The 17230-nt window shown below is 35.1% G+C and overlaps 4 protein-coding genes across 5 annotated transcripts; 3 read left to right on the top strand and 1 right to left on the bottom strand.

Annotated features, from left to right (window-relative positions):
- Nucleotides 1–141: 141 nt before the first annotated feature.
- Nucleotides 142–1048, bottom strand: LOC111459565 (auxin-responsive protein SAUR32-like). Of its 2 annotated transcripts, none has more exons than XR_002713310.1 (2): nt 615–1047; nt 142–374 (listed from the first exon to the last, which is right to left on the bottom strand). XR_002713310.1 is itself a non-coding variant. In XM_023102543.1 (2 exons), the coding sequence occupies exons 1-2, from the start codon at nt 823–825 to the stop codon at nt 321–323; spliced, it is 228 nt and encodes a 75-aa protein (XP_022958311.1). In that variant the 5' UTR covers nt 826–1048; the 3' UTR covers nt 142–320. The 2 variants fall into 2 exon arrangements, 1 of the variants encoding a protein (XP_022958311.1); XM_023102543.1 differs by having other exon boundaries at nt 142–337; nt 615–1048.
- Nucleotides 1049–4110: 3062 nt separating this feature from the next.
- LOC111459561 (ubiquitin-60S ribosomal protein L40) lies at nt 4111–5963 on the top strand. The gene is made up of 5 exons (XM_023102529.1): nt 4111–4249; nt 4354–4440; nt 5079–5181; nt 5596–5662; nt 5744–5963. The coding sequence occupies exons 1-5, from the start codon at nt 4147–4149 to the stop codon at nt 5768–5770; spliced, it is 387 nt and encodes a 128-aa protein (XP_022958297.1). The 5' UTR covers nt 4111–4146; the 3' UTR covers nt 5771–5963.
- A 1088-nt stretch (nt 5964–7051) lies between these two features.
- On the top strand, nt 7052–9782 carry LOC111459558 (probable 6-phosphogluconolactonase 4, chloroplastic). Its single transcript, XM_023102521.1, has 3 exons — nt 7052–7448; nt 7861–7996; nt 8890–9782. The coding sequence occupies exons 1-3, from the start codon at nt 7078–7080 to the stop codon at nt 9358–9360; spliced, it is 978 nt and encodes a 325-aa protein (XP_022958289.1). The 5' UTR covers nt 7052–7077; the 3' UTR covers nt 9361–9782.
- A 2194-nt stretch (nt 9783–11976) lies between these two features.
- LOC111459554 (GTPase-activating protein gyp7-like) lies at nt 11977–17064 on the top strand. The gene is made up of 5 exons (XM_023102518.1): nt 11977–12631; nt 13710–13845; nt 13964–14013; nt 15085–15138; nt 15289–17064. Exons 1-5 carry the CDS (start codon nt 12483–12485, stop codon nt 16538–16540), a joined length of 1641 nt encoding a protein of 546 aa, XP_022958286.1. The 5' UTR covers nt 11977–12482; the 3' UTR covers nt 16541–17064.
- The last annotated feature ends 166 nt before the right edge of the window (nt 17065–17230 follow it).

Below are 17230 nucleotides of genomic sequence, written 5' to 3'. Positions count from 1 at the left end.
CATCAATCGTAATTGAGCTATTCGACTTTTGCAAGGAAGAAAATATATGAATAAAGAAGTGAAGAATTATAAATACGAAAAGGGGTTGAGTTGATCTCATCCATGTGGCCTGTGGAAGGCGTAATTGGAAGAAGTCAATGATGGAAGAAGCACAATCCATTTTTCTTATTTTAATAATAGAATTTGACTTTTCATTATTCAAGCTGGATTAGTTTACATATGAAGAAGACGCGTGCAGCGAAGTTATAGCTGCCATCGCTAGAATAATAAAAAATTACTCAGAATCCATTTCAGACAGCTCTGATTATGTTGTTTGAGCTTCAACAGAGACGCAAATCTTCACAAAAAGAAACAAATGACAAAAACACCACAATCTAGGACAACATTTGAAGGAATTAACAGAGGAAATCCCAGAAATCAACAGTATGAATGATCAAACAAACAAAGAAACAGAACCTAAACCCCAATCTAAAGTAAGGTTTTCAAGAACATCATGAATCAGTGAGCAGAGGGCCTAAAACAAGAGATGTGAAGATGATGAATGAAGCTATCATGATGAATAATGCCCTGAAGTGTACGGAAATCATCAACAGGGCAAGGAATTGAGATCGGACCTTTCTGATCGAAGCCATACTCATCTTCAGCGTCCTTCAAGAGCTGCACGAACAGCGGATGATTGACATAAATGACAGGAATCACGAACCTCTCTTGTTCTTGGCCAACAAGAACAGCCAAACAGCCCTTGGGAGTGTCCGGCTTGCTCCGGTGATGGAAGTGAGGCAAATGAAGATGAAAGTTCAGCGGCGGAAGGTGCTGATGCTTCATCGGAAGTACAGAACAGATCAAAACAAAACAGAACAGACGATCGGAGGAAGAAATTGAGGGCGTCAGAGAGAAAATGGCCAAGGATCGGAAGAAGAAATGGCGAGAGTAAAGAGGTTGAAGGAGGAATCCGTGAACGAAGATGGGATATTGCTCATTTGATTCTTCGGCTGCTCAACATATGATTTACAGAAAATTGAGAGGGACGAGAGATTTGGGGAAGATAGAGGCGCTGTATTTATAGTGATGAAAATTAAATTAAGGGAATTGAATTTGAATTCCAAGTCCGTGTGAAGAAGCCAGGCCGTCGTTTGCTTAGCTTCCACTCCAAAAAGGGTCGGTTGACGGTTGCCCTGCCTTCTTCCTTCGTCTACGCCAACCCAACTAGTTTTCTTTTTATTTTTTAATCCAAAATATATCAATAAATTATAAATTTCGTCTGTATAATTTAAAATAAAATTATAATTTTATTTTTGATAAAACTTATAAATAATTTATGTAATTTAATAAAATAGAGTAAAAATTAAATTTTAATTAAGGAGGTTTAAAAAATCAAATCATTTAATGAATTTTCATACATTTATTATTTAATTTTAAAAAAATACACCTACACTTATTTCATTTTTATAATTTATTAACATTATTTATTTAAAAATAATTTTTAAAGATTTTAAAAGTTTTATTCAAAATAAATAAATAAACGTTTAAATTAGTCAAGATATTCATAATCGGTTAATATTTAGATAATATATTTTAGATATTTAATATTTTTTTATTTGATTAGTAATATATTTTATTTTAATTTTAAGATTTAATTAGTTTATATTTTATTCCTTGTAGGTATTAGGTGGTATATGGTATCATATTTGAACGTTGTCAATATCAATGAAGATTGAACCTTCTATCCACATGGTCTGAGGTCAAGACACGAAAAAACAAAATCTACTGCCACGAACAAGAAAAAACACACCACACGAACAAATCGAAAAATCGAGAGAAGCAAAGTCAACGATTCAACAGGAATATCGAGCCACCACGTCATTTTAAACGTTCACATTTAACGTTAAAATAACTACAACAAGCTCATCACTTTCATTTTCGGAATAAAAATCAACGCATTAAGATAAAAGTAACGGATTTTAAAAGTCAAAAGACAAATTTGAAATGTTCAACTATTATCCTAACTTTTGTACCCTTTTTAAGTATTTGCCACGTCAGATAATAACTATTATTGTTATTTAATTTGAATTATGACGTATTATTATTTATAAACAACGTGGAGAAACACATTTTCCACGAAAACCCTATTTTTCCAACGGACTTCGCGGATATTCGTTGGCTTCTAGAAGGTCAACCATTTAATATTTACATTTTTTCTTTTTGGGTATTTTAGATTTTAATAAATATTATATCTTACAATTTGAGTGTTCATCTCTATGTTATTTATTTTTTAAAAATTAAATATTATAATAAATTAATAAAACTCGTATAAAAAAATATTCATAAACTTTTAAAATTTTTAATAATATTCTTAATTTTAAAAAAAATTGAAAAAAATATTCTTACCGTTAATCTTTTTTTATGAAAATAGTAAGTATTTTTTTAACCTTATCAATTTTAAAAATTTTAAAATACTCTTATTACTATTATATTTTAAAAATATTGATAAAATTTTAAAAGTATCATTAACACTCTTCCACCTTTATTTATTTATTTATATATATATATATATATATATAAAGTTTATTTTTTTTTTTACGTTAATATATAAACAAAAATTTGTCTATCGACACCTCGTTTATTTTTTTTCCCCTTTTTTCTTAGAAAATGGAAAATGGGTTGTTTTTATATATTGAAAAAAAAAAATATATATATATATATATTAAACAAAAATTTATTGGACTTTTCTTTATAAGGAAAAAAATAAATTTGCACGCGTAATAAATATATTTTTTTTTTTCATTGGCCGTTTTTTTTTTTTTTTTATAAATCAAATGAATCGACGGTTGAGATTATTTCAAGTGATGGGCAGACGTGATCTGCCCGAGTTAGGAAATTGAAAAAATCCAACTAAAAATAAACATATTTATCTATAAATAAAAAAATAAACGTGGATTATTTAATTGATCGAATTTAATTAATTCGATGCTTTTAAAATATAATTTTTGTTCGGCATAAGATTTGAAGTATAAAATTGGAAAAATAGTTTTTATTTTAGAGTGATTATAGTTTGAAATATTTTATTATTGCCAAATATATATTTAAGGTATTTTAACAAATTTTATTATTTTTTAATATTAAATTGCATCCCGATAATTATATTATTTTCGTAAACCGTCTCCTCCAACACAAATTAAAAATATTCAATTTTTAAAAAAATAGCTTTTCAATAAATTAAAGAGCCGCTCTTGCAAATATTATAATTATTTATTTTTTAGCTTAGAATTTTTCAAATTAAAGATTAAGTTGAGTATTATTGACTTTGGGATTGATAATGAACCTTTAAAAAATAGGAGAAATTGCATTTTATTTATTTATTTATTATATAGTTTTTTAAAAATTAATTATTATATTATGAGGTCGTATTATAGGTCAATATCAAGTTTACTTTTAGCTCAAAACGATCGATACGTGGAAGAGGTGAAATTAGACTATAACGATAAACCCATATCACAAATAAAGTCACAAATAAAGCTTATAAGAAAAGGTCAAGCACGAGACGAAATAGGGTCGGGTTGATGTCCAATTTAGATCGTGAAAATAGGGTCGGGTTGATACCCAGATAGAGCCAATAAAGAATAATTAGATCGTGGAAATAGGGTCGGGTTGATGCCCAATTTCAAGTGGTGGACGTAGGCAAAGGATCGAGGTTGATCCTGAGCACGTGTCGTGCAGGGCCTCTGCTCCTATGATTTGAATATGCCGTGATATTACCCAATTAGATCGTGAAATTAATTTCTTATTGTTTTTTCCTTCAATCATCATACAAAATTTAAGTTAATATTTTAAAATATATATTAAAATTTAAAAAACATATAAACTCATCAAATTTAACCCATAAACATCAATTTTCAATTTTCAGTTATATTATTTAATTTATTTACGAAATTTACATTTTGTATAAGAAGGAATTCTATAATTTTAAAATTTTTAATATTTTAAAAGGATGAAAATTGAATTTGTAATTTTAAAAGTTCTAGAAATAATAAATTTTAATTTCAAGGTCTAAAATGGTAATTTGTCACTTGCTAGGTTATATATATCCATCGAAAATTAAAACCCTCGCTTCTCTGAAACGCGGAGGAAAAAAAGGAGCCAAGAAAAATGCAGATCTTCGTCAAAACCCTAACGGGGAAGACCATTACGCTGGAAGTAGAGTCCAGCGACACTATTGACAATGTCAAGGCGAAGATCCAGGACAAGGAGGGTACGTTCTTCTTTTTTTGCATTCGGATTTTTTATTCTATAGTCAAGCGGCGAATCTGACATTCATATTGTTGTTTTTTTCGATTTATGCTGTAAACTCTCCAGGTATTCCCCCCGACCAGCAACGACTGATCTTTGCTGGAAAGCAGCTCGAGGATGGCCGCACTCTCGCCGATTACAACATCCAGAAAGGTAGCATTTAGTTTTATTTTATGTAGAATTCGAATTAGTCGAGGAGAATTTGGCTGAAATTATTGTTGTAGATTTGTCCGGTGTCGTTATTCGTTTTTGATTCTCTTAACTCGTGGATGTTATCGGTGTACGAACCGTAACCACGAATTTTTTATAAGTGAAGTCTGCAAAATTGTGAAACGGGAACCAGACCCTGTGTACTGATTGTTTTTATTAGCGATTGAACTTGGATAAATACAGTGCTCCTTTTCTTTGGGTGGGGCGTCTTAGATTTAATGGAACTGTGAAACATTGAAATCGGTGAGTTGGTGCTTGTTTCTTGTTTCAACGTTCTTTTATTCAACTTAGAACTAACTACAAGCAGCGGTTTGAATGAATGAACGTGCGGTATTCTTTTAGGTACATTTGATTTGTGGTTTTCTTTTATTTGAGTGATTGCTTAGAAATTTCTGTTGGTGTTTGATTGCTTCAATGGCTACTTTCTAGGATATCTAAAAGTAGTGTTCAGTGGGATTGGAAATTGACAAGCATCATTGCACTTTTACCTATGAATCCATAATCTTATTCAGTGCATGAACTAGTTTCATTTACTTTTCCGTTATTAACTTAAATATACGATTTTCTGATTGTATGTTCAGAATCAACACTTCATCTGGTTTTAAGGCTTCGTGGCGGTATCATTGAACCATCTTTGATGGCACTGGCCAGGAAATATAACCAGGACAAGATGATCTGCCGCAAGTAAGACATTTTTTGTTTTGGGCATTTTTTTTTTCACTCTAGATGCAGGACTGGTATATGAACTGAAACAACCCACTGTCTGACTGAGTAAATTGATCCATAGATTTCCAATCAACTGGTTTGTTCATTTGGTTTGAATCATTAAAAGAGTTGTTTTTGGTTGTGCTTAGTTTGGCTTTTAGTAGACCCGAAATCACCACACACAATTAGAAAACAAATGAACCTAAAAATTGAAAACCAACTTGTTTTTCGGTTCGAGATCAGTTTCTATTAGTTTGGTTCCGTCGTAACATATAAGAAATGGAGGAAATTGATTTGGTTTTCACTTTGTACAAAACTGGACCAAGCAATTTCAATGAACACTTCCAGAACCTAGAATGTTTCTAAAGTTTTCCCCCTTTACTTGGGTCACAGATGCTATGCACGCCTGCATCCTCGTGCTGTCAACTGCCGGAAAAAGAAATGCGGACACAGCAATCAGGTGAGGATATTATCAAACCCATCGATTGGTTTCATTATTTGCGATCACTGTTTGATTGAATTCAAACTTACTGAATTGCAGCTGAGGCCAAAGAAGAAGATCAAGTAGAATGCTGATGATCCCAAGAAGAAAATGTTATGGTACCTGCTTCATTCACTTGCTGTCTTCTTGTAGAGCCTTGGATTATGTTCTCATTAGTATGGATACAACTTTTGTAGTTTGACTCAATTTTGGATGGTTTACATTGATTATGAGTGATGTTGTGATTTCTCTCTTTGAATCTATATTTTTATTCATGATATGCATGTTGATTTTTCTCACTTCAATTCCCAATCTACTACATGTTCATTTTAATATACCAAAGTTTTGAACAAATTTCAACGTATATGTGGGAATGGGAATGAAATGATGAGCTCAAAAACAACCTTGACTCGAAACTACTTAGTTGAGAGGGTACAAAGCAAAAGTTGTTGAAAATATAATTTGATGTATAATTTGGTTGTTTTATGATTTTATATTTTCAAATCTATAGGTCAATTTTTTTTTAAACTCAAATTATTATAGTTATTAAAATTTTGTGTTGGCAATAGATGTTCCATGAGCCAAAAATTTTATATTTAAAAAAGAAAAAAGTATTAATGTGATGTCTCACATTGGTTGGGGAGGAAAACAAAACACCCTTTACAAGGAAGTGGAAATCTTTTCCTAGCATACGTGTTTTAAAGTTTTGAGGGGAAACCCGTAACGAAAAGCTCAAAGAGGATAATATCTGCTAGTGGTGGACTTGGGTCGTTACAAATGGTATCAGAGCTTGACACGAGGCGGTGTGCCAGTAAGGACATTGGCCTCAAATGGGTGGATTTGGTGTTGGTGGGGGTCCCACATCAAATTACGCTGGCTCCGAAGGGGGTGGATTGTGACCTCCCACATTGATTGGCGAGGAGAGGGGAGGAGAACAAAACACCCAACCTCCCACATTGGTTGGGGAGGAGAGGGGAGGAGAACAAAACACCCTTACAAGGGCGCAGAAACCTTCTTCTAGGCCTGTAAGGGACAGTCTAAGGAGGACAAGATCTGCTAGCAGTAAACCCGTAAGTAAGGGAAAGCTATGCTAGAAGTGGACCTAGGTTGTGTTACAATTATATTAAAATATAATTAAGTACAATCTTTCAAAATTTATATGCAAAATATTTATGATTCAAGATTTTGGATTTGTAATAATTGGTCACATTCATTTCTTATCAAAGATTTATTCTAATTATTTTCATCCCAAATCTTAAATTTATTCAAACAATGCCAACATATTTTAATGGTTAAAAAATATATATTTTTTTTTCAAAAAAAGAAATAAGGAAATCCATTGAAGCATTAAGAATGTACAAAGTCCACTCCTCCATTAATTCTCTCAGTTTATTATGGCTTCCGCCTCCCTCTCACTTTCTTCCACGCTTCCTACGCTCTCTTCAGCTCTGCGAACTTCTCCTAAGCTTTCCTTTCCGCTTCACTCTCTGTCGGTTCCATCTAACTCACTCCCTGCTTTCTCCCTCAGCTCCTCTCTGACTTTCTCTCGGGTTTCTCGCTTACATCCCACCAAGCGGCAGCTCGGTTCAAGGTCTCTTGGAGCCTCCGCCACCGATATGGCATCGGAGAAGAAGGTGTTTGATTCAGGGGAAGATTTGGCTGTTTCTCTTGCCAAATACACCGCCGATTTGTCAGATCACTTTGCTAAGAAGAGGGGTGCTTTCACTGTTGTTCTCTCCGGTGGATCTCTCATCAAATGTCTCAGGTTAGATTAGGTTACCCGACTTGTATTTCCATTTGGTTTTTGTTTTGTTGTGTTATTTTTTGATGATCTTACTAGGTTTGTGAAATTGGCAATTTCGCGTATGTTCTTCAATTTCAGAACCGTCTTTGGTTTCATCGAAAAGAACTGGGTTAGGTTAAACAGGGCATGTTCTTTTAAGAGTAGAATCTTTTTTTTGTATGAGGATCAAGCATGTGGCTTCTTGAGGTGCTTCTGCTTTTGAATACATGCTTGTATGCAATAACCAGTAACTTAGGATTCCGTGATGATGCTTTGATAGTCAATGCAACCCTTTGATCTTTTAGAATATTCTTTTGAGATGCAATGTGAAATAATTGGCAGAACTTTCATTGCTTATGAGATTATATGGGCCTCCTTTTGGCTCAAATTTCAGGAAACTGGTGGAGCCACCATATATTGATTCAATAGACTGGTCGAAATGGCACGTGTTTTGGGCTGATGAGAGAGTTGTACCCAAGGATCACGTTGACAGCAACTACAAACTTGCTTTTGATGGATTTCTCTCTCAGGTTACACTGACTTTTAGATCTTCAAAATCGTGGTTTGCATTTTAGTATATGTTCTTAGTGCTCAATTATGCCTTCTCATACAATTTCTGTTCTTAAAAACATTTTTTTCCTAGTTAAAACAGAAAGCTAAGCTGAAAATAAAGGCAGATAATTGTGAAACTACGAGTCTGATTGGAATGACTTTCCAAGTACTTAAAAGCCATTTTTAAGCACTTGGAAAATCATTTCAAACAAGCTATTTATAAGAATTTGGAATGGGAGATTGTGTATAGAATTGGAGTGGAGCACATAGATATAAGATGATTACTCTGCAAAACACTTGATTACAGATTGCTAATCTAATTAGTTTCTGCTAGGAAGAACGTTCAAATAACGTCTTTATTTTTTGTTGAACTCTGAAAGCTTTTCTTAGATTATCCAAGTTATTTTGAGCTGCATCGTGGCGATTAACAGGTCATTTTTCTATCGTTCCATATCACTGTTTGGAAGTCTAATGCCTAATACAACTCTGTATAAGATTATTTTCCTAATCAGCCATTATGATGGTCATTTCAATCGCCTAATAGAGAAGTTCGAATTCAATGTCTTTCTGATCATGGGTTTTAATCATGAGGAGTCCTTTTTCAAGACGTTAAATATCTCACAACTAATGAGTTCAAAGTCAAATATTATTAGCGATTTTCGTTTTGGATTAGTCGAGGTGTGCATAAGTTGCCTTACACGTGATGGTTATTTTAAAATAATCTAGAGGGCAATCGATTATGATAAAGATGACTGCTTTTGAGGTCTGAGATATTCAGCTGGGCATATATTGTTTCAGGGGATCTTTAGCACCAGGTAATTGAATACTCACTTGTGCTAATATTTTTTTTGGTAATTGTGTTGTTATATAGGTGCCTATTCTACCTGGTCACGTTTATGCTATTAACGATGCACTGTCGGCTGAGGGTGCAGCTGACGATTATGAAACCTGCCTGAAGCATTTGGTGAGTACCAAAGTTGTTGATGTCTCAGCAGCAAGCGGGTTCCCAAAATTCGATCTTATGCTTCTCGGTATGGGTCCAGATGGGCATGTGGCTTCTTTATTCCCAGGTCATCCCCTTCTGAGTGAGAATCAGAAATGGGTTACCTTCATCAAGGATTCCCCAAAACCGCCCCCGGAGAGAATCACTTTCACCTTTCCAGTCATCAACTCATCAGCACACATCGCAGTTGTGGCGCCCGGTGCTAGCAAAGCTGATGCTTTGTATACAGCATTAGGAGGAGGAAGCTCTCAGAATGCTGAAACACTACCTGTTCAGAAGGTTGCTCCTGAAGGGGTTTTGACATGGTTCTTGGACAAAGATGCTGCTTCCAAGCTGTAGTGTAAGAGATATGCGTCCATTGAGGGGCGAGGAGTGTTAGGCTTACGCTATTCGTTGGATTTGAATAAGAGTCTTTATGTTCACATAAATAAATGTAGGTTCGAGCTTGAAGCACGGCATCATCTGAACACGGGGGTAAGTTTGTTGGGACTTTTCCATCCCATTTCCGAGTTTTTAAGAGATTTCTTCGAAAAGAGGGAACCAAATGGAATAGGCTTAGAGAACATACTAAACGAGCTCGGTCTTTCACAATGTATTGGTTTCTCTGCTATGAGCAATGACTTCTGCTTGGCGTTTGTTCATCATTCCTATGTCGTCCATGGTTTTTGTACGACGTTATTGAGTTAACGTCCTCCAACTGAATTACGTAACGAATTCTTATGGTCATTGAATGTAGGAGCATCAGGGAGCTATGAACAGTGCAAGCTTGTTGTTGGAAGGAACAGTTTCATGGTTTTGGTTTGACATAATAATTGAAGAAGACAGAGGGCGGGCAGGTAGAGATTCTTTTGCATTAGGAAGTGGCCTTGATTTACAAGACACTGCCGAAGTGTATTGTCGCTATCTCACTGGAATATAGGCCTAACTTTGGTCTAAATTATTCTCCAAAATCCCTTTTGGCCCATCTTTTGCAAAAGCCTACCATTTCTATGGCCCTACAAAAGGGACCATGTCCTACCAAAATTCCCTTCTTCAATATTTATGCTTCTGTTTTTCTTACTTTTGCTTTGGACTCATTTCTTATTTCCTCTCTCTTTATGTTTCTTTTTCTCCTTTCTCTCTCTTGTGAAGCCAACAAGATAGTGATAGATATCAAACGAGAATCGTTCTCGTTCATGGGTTTGGTCCGATCCATACATTTTTAGACTCGATCTAATTGTTTAGGTTATCTTTTAGACTCAACCCAGTTGTTTAGGTTGTAAGTTTTTTCAACGAAACCAACCATAAAATATTGGTTTGGTTGGCTTGAGATTGTCGAGTCACTAATCCGTTTAAATTGGGTTGATCAGTGCAACAACTCAACTTCACTGCTAGCAGATATTGTCTTCTTTGAAGAGCTTTCTATTAGGGTTTTTAAAACGCGTCTAGTAGACTTCACTACTAGCATATATTGTTTTCTTCGAAAAGCTTTCTATTAGGGTTTTTAAAATGTGTCTAGTAGGGAGAAGTTTCTACACATCTATAAAAAATGTTTTGTTCTTCTCTTCGATCGATGTGGGATCTCACAATCAAATTTTTTAGGTTATCGAGTCTTCTGTACTTCTCAACTCTAAAGAAAATAGAATCATGGAAGTTGACATGACAATGGAGAGAAATGATACTCGTAGTCGTAGTATATCGTAGTATATTAAAGAAAAAGATTGAAATGAAATTTGATTTACGATTTGTTATGAATTAAATGAAGAAGGAAGAATCATTTGTTAGATAAGCCTTCTTTTATGAATATACTTTTTGCAAAAAAGGAAACACATCCTTCTTTTTCTATTCCTTCTTTTCCATCTTTTTTAGAATCCAAGAGCCCACTTTGTTGACTATTAATATTTAAATAAAAATTTATTTCTTTTTATTTATTTATTTTATTTATTATTTAGTCCTTATACTTTTACAAAATCAAAATTAAGTCGCTCTTCTTAGCCCCCGAATTGGTACGGAAGATGAGCCTATAAGAGTGCTGATCAACTGAGCTGCTACGTTTGAGAATAAGGTGGGATCCCTGGGTTTAGTGGCCAGTAAACCACTCATCAAAGAAACAATTTTGGAGAGATTCTTTATCGATCTAGTGACCGATGTATTACTGTTCAAAGAGAGAGCAGCCGCTAGATTTAATGATTTGGTGGGATCCACAGATGAATCGTTTTTTCTTCTTCCACGAAGATTAAAACAAAATCGAGCTACACCTTAAAGTCACAGACTAAATCCTAAATTAAAAAAAAAAAAAATTTGATTTTAATTTAAATGTTATATTGAAATATTTTATTTTCCTATCCATTCATTGTTTTTTTTTGTTGTTATTTTGTTTAATTAAGAGTAAAATTATAGCTTGATTTGGAAGAAACTTCTATAATATACTTTCATTATGGTATAGTAATTGGAAATTAGTCCAAAAGCATAATTATTAAAAGTATTCTAATAATAATAATAATAATAATAACAAAACCCCTTTTTCACATTCATGGATTAAATTTGTATTTTTTTTTAAAGTAGTAAAATAATAACAAATGAATTTAAATAATTATTTTTAGGTTAAAATATTATTTTTTATTTCCGTATTAAATTTTTTTTTCATCTATATATATTTTCAAATACTCAATTTTAGATATTTAACTAATTTTAAATATTAAAAAATATATAAAGAATGAAATAAAATGAATTTAAAATAAACGTTTATAAATTTATTAAATAATGCTAGTCAATCAACTCCCACATTTTAATATTTGCAATAATTTAACTTCGTTTTCAAATTATTACTTCCTAAACTACGTCGTTTTGCGAGTCACATCCATTCCCGATAAATTTTTACTTAATTTCCTAAATTTAATAATTTAATAATTTAATTTAAAAATATTAAATTTGGGAGAGTAGTTTCGCAGAGTCTTCTACTCTCTCTCCCTCTCTCTCTCTTCCTCGCAGCTCACTCAAGAGAGAGAGAGAAACACAGTCAGAGAGAGAGAGAGAGAGAGAGAGAGAGAGAGAGAGAGAGGGAGAGAGAAATGTTGTGAAGAAGACGAAAGTGGTAAAAGGCAAACGAATCAAGGCAGTTGGGTTTCTGTTGGTTGGGATTAAGGAGCGAGACTCTTGGTCAAGGATAAGGGCTTTCTCTCTCTCTCTCTCTTTCTCTCTCCACTGCATATTCATCATTGGCTCCGCCACCATCGCCTCCGATGCCGGCGCCGGATTTCGGTTCCGGGAAATGTCTGCGCCTCCCTCTGCAACTCTCATCGCTATCGCTCCCTTGCCGGAGTTCGATGTGTTTCTGCCCCCATTTAACTCATTTAGTTCTTGATCAAAGCTACGACAATCTTTCATGCCAGGAATCGATGTATTTATTAAAACCCTAGTTAGGCAAAAAAGGAATTAGGTAAAGTTACCCTCATCCCACTCAGTGGTGTATAGGATACTCAATGAAAGCTCTGCGGAGAACTCAAACCTCGTCGTCATCTAATCCCAACTCCAATTCTTCTTCTTCTCCTTCCTCGTCTTGGGTTCACTTGCGTTCTGTTTTAGTGGTTGTCAGCTCCTCCTCGCCATCTTCAAGTTCTTCCTCTGATCGGTGAGTAACTAATTTAGCTACCCTTGATTGGGGTTTGTGTTTTAGTTCCGATTTAGATCTCGATCTTAAATTGGTCATCTCCTGATTTTTGCGGTCAATTTTAGTCTGATCAAGGTGTGTTGAAGATCCGTATGCTCTTTATTCTCTCAATCATCGTTCCTTGCTCTGTGTTCTATTTTCAAATTTCATTAGCTATTATTTGATGATTGTTGAATTTTGACGGTTGTGAGGATAGTTCTTTAACATTGATTTTGACGGTTGTGAGAATAGCTTGTTGTTACAAAACTATTTTTAGGGTCTTGATGAGGCAGAAATCTGTGTGGTTTTCTTTAATAGGTTTGTACTGCCTTTGTATGAACCAAGTTGATAACGTTTTGCTTCTTGAAGTCGAAGGGTATTTTCTTCTTCTTCTTCTTCTTTTCCGCTCCTCTTTTGATTCGGCTTTGACAAGAATTCAAGTGTTTTAATTTTTCTTTTGAAACCTTCAAATTGGAATGGCTCTGTAAGGGATATAAACATGTTAGACACAGGATCGGCTTTACCGCGTAAACGAGGTTAGCCGGGGCGTTGGAAACCCTGCTTTAGGAGTCAGTAAGTTATTGTGATCTTGATGTCATGCATCTAATTGGGAGATTTGTAATCACCATTATGCATTCTTATTTAAACTTTTCATTGCAATGTCTCAACTTCAACCTGGCATGAAATGGATTCGTTCTAACTGTTCTTTGCAAACATTATTAGATGGCTTCCGTTCTCCTGCCTTGGGTGGATGGAATTCACTTAGATCACAGAAATGAGTAATTGAATTGAGAAAGGGACTCCTGAAGTTAACTATACTTGTTTCAGTTTCTTTTAATTTGTTACAGTAGTTCTTGCTTCATGAATTTGTCTTATTTCCTGATAACTGCTGATAATTTCAACTTGTAATAACTCAATTTTCCATCATTGGAATGTTGCTTCTTGTTATGAAGCCATATATCTGTCACTTGTGTAGTTTAATAACAACTGAAAGTTGAATTTTGTCCCAAACAAGAGACTCCTAGAATTTTCTTCTTACTGCTATCTCTTTCAATTTCAGGACTCGTCTCAAATCACCATGGTCGCGCAGAAAAAGAAAACATGCGCTTTCTCCTCGACAATGGAAAACTGTGTTTAATCCCGACGGGAAACTCCGAGATAGTGGAATTAAGTTTCTAAAAAAAGTTCGCAGTGGAGTAAGTAAAAATTATGTTCTGTTGTTTATTGCTCTTTTAAGATCTAGTGAAAGTTTCATTATCTCAATTCTGGTTTTCTTGTCCTTGAATTAAAACCTTCATGCAACTTTTGCTTTAGGGTGTTGATTCAAGTATTCGGGCAGAGGTTTGGCCTTTCCTTCTTGGAGTGTAAGTATCACTCACCTTTTCGGTTTCTGTCTACTACCTCCATTATGAATGGCCAATATATTTGGAGAAGATCTGTTCTATTCCTTTGTGCATGAGATCGCGTGTTCTAGAATTGTTGATTTTTGCTGACATTATCTTGAAAATACTATCGAAGTTGTTAATTTATTAATTAGTGACTTGTTTTAAAATTTTTATCAGTTTGCTTTCTGGGTAATAGAATGTATCTTACACTGTCAAGTATCTTATACAACTTGAGCCATTTCCATTGTTCATTGTCAGTCAGTCTTAATTAGATGACTAAATTGAACAAGGTCAACTATCTAACCCAATTCCAGTGAGATCCATCAGTCAAGGTCAATGTTTTAAAAGGCTAAAACCAGGGTCAAAGATTATTTTTCTCGAAGAGACAAAGCTTGAGCCTTGAGGTAGCCTGAGACAGAAGTCTGAAATAAAAAAAAAAGAAAAGAAATCGACGTATCATAAAAATGTCTTAACAAGTCTTATATGAAAGTACCAAAACGAAATTGTCTGTCAATTATCACTCAAGTAATGATTCTAAAAGGTCATTCCAAACCTCACTACCATCACTAAGTTTTCTTAAATGGGCTTATTTGTATAGGATGTTCTCTTGTAATGAAATATTTGTTTCCTTAAGTAAAAAGCACCGAGTGTGCTTTAAGAATCAAAACTCTGTGTGCTCTCACCAGAAGTGTTACCCTCTTCTGTAAGAGCTATTGGAAGCGCTAGATTCTTCTATAAGGGGCTTAATCCAGCCTCTTATGCTTCAGATAAGGCATTGACCAATAAAAGTTTGAGCCTTGCCTTGACAAATATATTGTTTGAAGTCATTATTAAAAATATATGAATATTTTAAAATGATGTGTCGTTATTCTGTTTGTTTCGTAAGGTTATGGTAGAATGACAAAGTCCGTACAATGCATATTTTATCTTTCTAAGATGAGTTGTAAATTAATAATTCTTGAGGTGTCTTATCCTATACCATAGTGAATTCCTTCTCTACTTTTCGGTAGTGCATTGTTTTTATTTGACTGACATCATAACTTCTAACAGCTATGACCTCAAGAGTTCTAAAGAGGAAAGGGATATTATAAAGACTCAAAAAAGGTACTTGCGATATCTTCTTAAATTTTTTGTTCTGTATTACGCTGGACTCTTTATGAATTACCTTAGGCTGTTGCAAGATGCATCCCTCTCTATTCATCCACATCCATTTATGAGGGATTTTATTTTACAATTTTAATATTTTTGGTGCAGGAAGGAATATGAAAAACTCCGTAAACGATGCAGGCGGTTAATAAAACGTAGGAATCAAAGCTCTAAATGGAACGAATTTGGGGACATGATTGACGTTGGGGAAGATGGCTTTCTTGTGCGAGACGTAGATTCTCCTAGTTCTGAAGATGTGGTTAGTGCTAGAGAGTCCCTTTCTAGTGAAGAAAGGTGCTCCAATGTTGACTTTTTGGATGAACCCTTCAACTCTTTGTTGGAAGGGGAGGGGAGTTCAAGACGGATAACAGCCGATGGTTCTTTGGTACTGAATTCGGACTCCTCTGACTCAGAATCCTCAGATGACTTGGATGTTAGTCAAGCTTTTCCGTCCACGGATGGAATGGAAGAACCTTTTCCCGATCCGATGCCTAAGGAAAATTCTTCTCCATCTAGGGCCGAGATCTCATCATCAGAACTCCATAGTGGTGAAGATTTTGCAACATGGCAGCGGATTATTCGACTTGATGCACTTCGTTCTAACTCAGAATGGGTACCATACTTGTCATCTCAAGCAATGGTTTCAGATGGCAGAGCTCGGCGGTGTGCTGAGGCTGTTGGTTTAGTTGATTACGACCATCTAGAACCTTGCATGATTTTCCATGCTGCAAGACTAGTAGCAATTCTTGAAGCATATGCTCTCTATGACCCTGAAATTGGTTATTGTCAAGGCATGAGCGACCTACTCTCTCCTATTATTACTGTGATTCCAGAGGATCATGAAGCATTCTGGTGTTTTGTTGGTTTCATGCGCAAGGCTCGTCACAACTTTAGGCTCGATGAGGTTGGGATTAGAAGGCAATTAAGTATAGTCTCTAAGATTATTAAGTGCAAGGACCCGCACCTTTACAAGCACCTGGAGAAACTTCAAGCGGAGGATTGCTTTTTCGTTTATCGGATGGTCGTGGTGCTATTCAGAAGGGAATTAACATTTGAACAGACGCTATGTCTGTGGGAAGTGATATGGGCTGATCAAGCAGCCATAAGGGCTGGAATGGGGAAGTCTGCATGGAGCAGGATAAGGCAACGAGCTCCACCAACAGATGATTTATTGCTTTATGCCATCGCTGCTTCTGTGCTGCAAAGAAGAAAACTGATCATAGAGAAGTACAATAGCATGGATGAAATTCTGAGGGAATGTAATAGCATGGCTGGGCACCTCGACGTGTGGAAGCTTCTAGACGGTGCTCATAATTTGGTGGTAACCTTACACGACAAGATAGAGACATCCTTCCAGTAAGTGAAGGGTCTATTTCCATTTTCTTTTCCATTCTAGTTTTTGCTAACTTGTGGGTGGCTGTTGAGCTCCTGAAAGTGTGGAACTTAGGCCATTTCGTTATGCTGTCTCGGATGAGTGCAGCTTACAATGAAAAGCTCATAAGTTAGAAGAATTGCTGTTTTGGTCAGTGCAGCATACTATAAAACCTCGAAAGGTATGATGACATGATAGCAGCAGGGGTTCATTCAAACGATGAAGAAACCATGTTGGCTTTTGGGTCTGAAATTTATATAAGGTGGGTTGGTGGTGAGAAGATGATGAATCAGTGAATTTTGTGTGGGACGATTCATATATTTAGAATAGAGCCGAATCAAATGATTCTTGTAAACACCCGTTTTCGTATCGAAACTTCTTATCGAGTCGCCATACCTCTGCTGTGGACATGTTGCTTTGCTTTGTGGTATAAGTTATATGAACTTCTGACCTATTTGTCTCTTCAATTCATCATTCATAAATGTATCATTTGGATTGGACGGCTTCAATGACATCTTTTACTTGGTTTAATCCACACAGACACACACACTGAAGGGATATTGATCAAGTGCAGCCATGATAATTCAAAGCCATCCGATTGGAATTCATGGTAATGCTATCTCGAGTTGAAGTGTAATGATTATATGTCTAATGCATTGTATGTCCCGTACTAGGTCT

This window comes from Cucurbita moschata, unplaced genomic scaffold (assembly GCF_002738365.1).
Source record: "Cucurbita moschata cultivar Rifu unplaced genomic scaffold, Cmos_1.0 Cmo_Scf00022, whole genome shotgun sequence".
In the NCBI taxonomy this organism is placed as follows: Eukaryota; Viridiplantae; Streptophyta; class Magnoliopsida; order Cucurbitales; family Cucurbitaceae; genus Cucurbita; species Cucurbita moschata.
The sequence above is the reverse complement of the archived record's forward strand: the minus strand, read 5'-3'. Positions and strand labels throughout refer to the sequence as shown.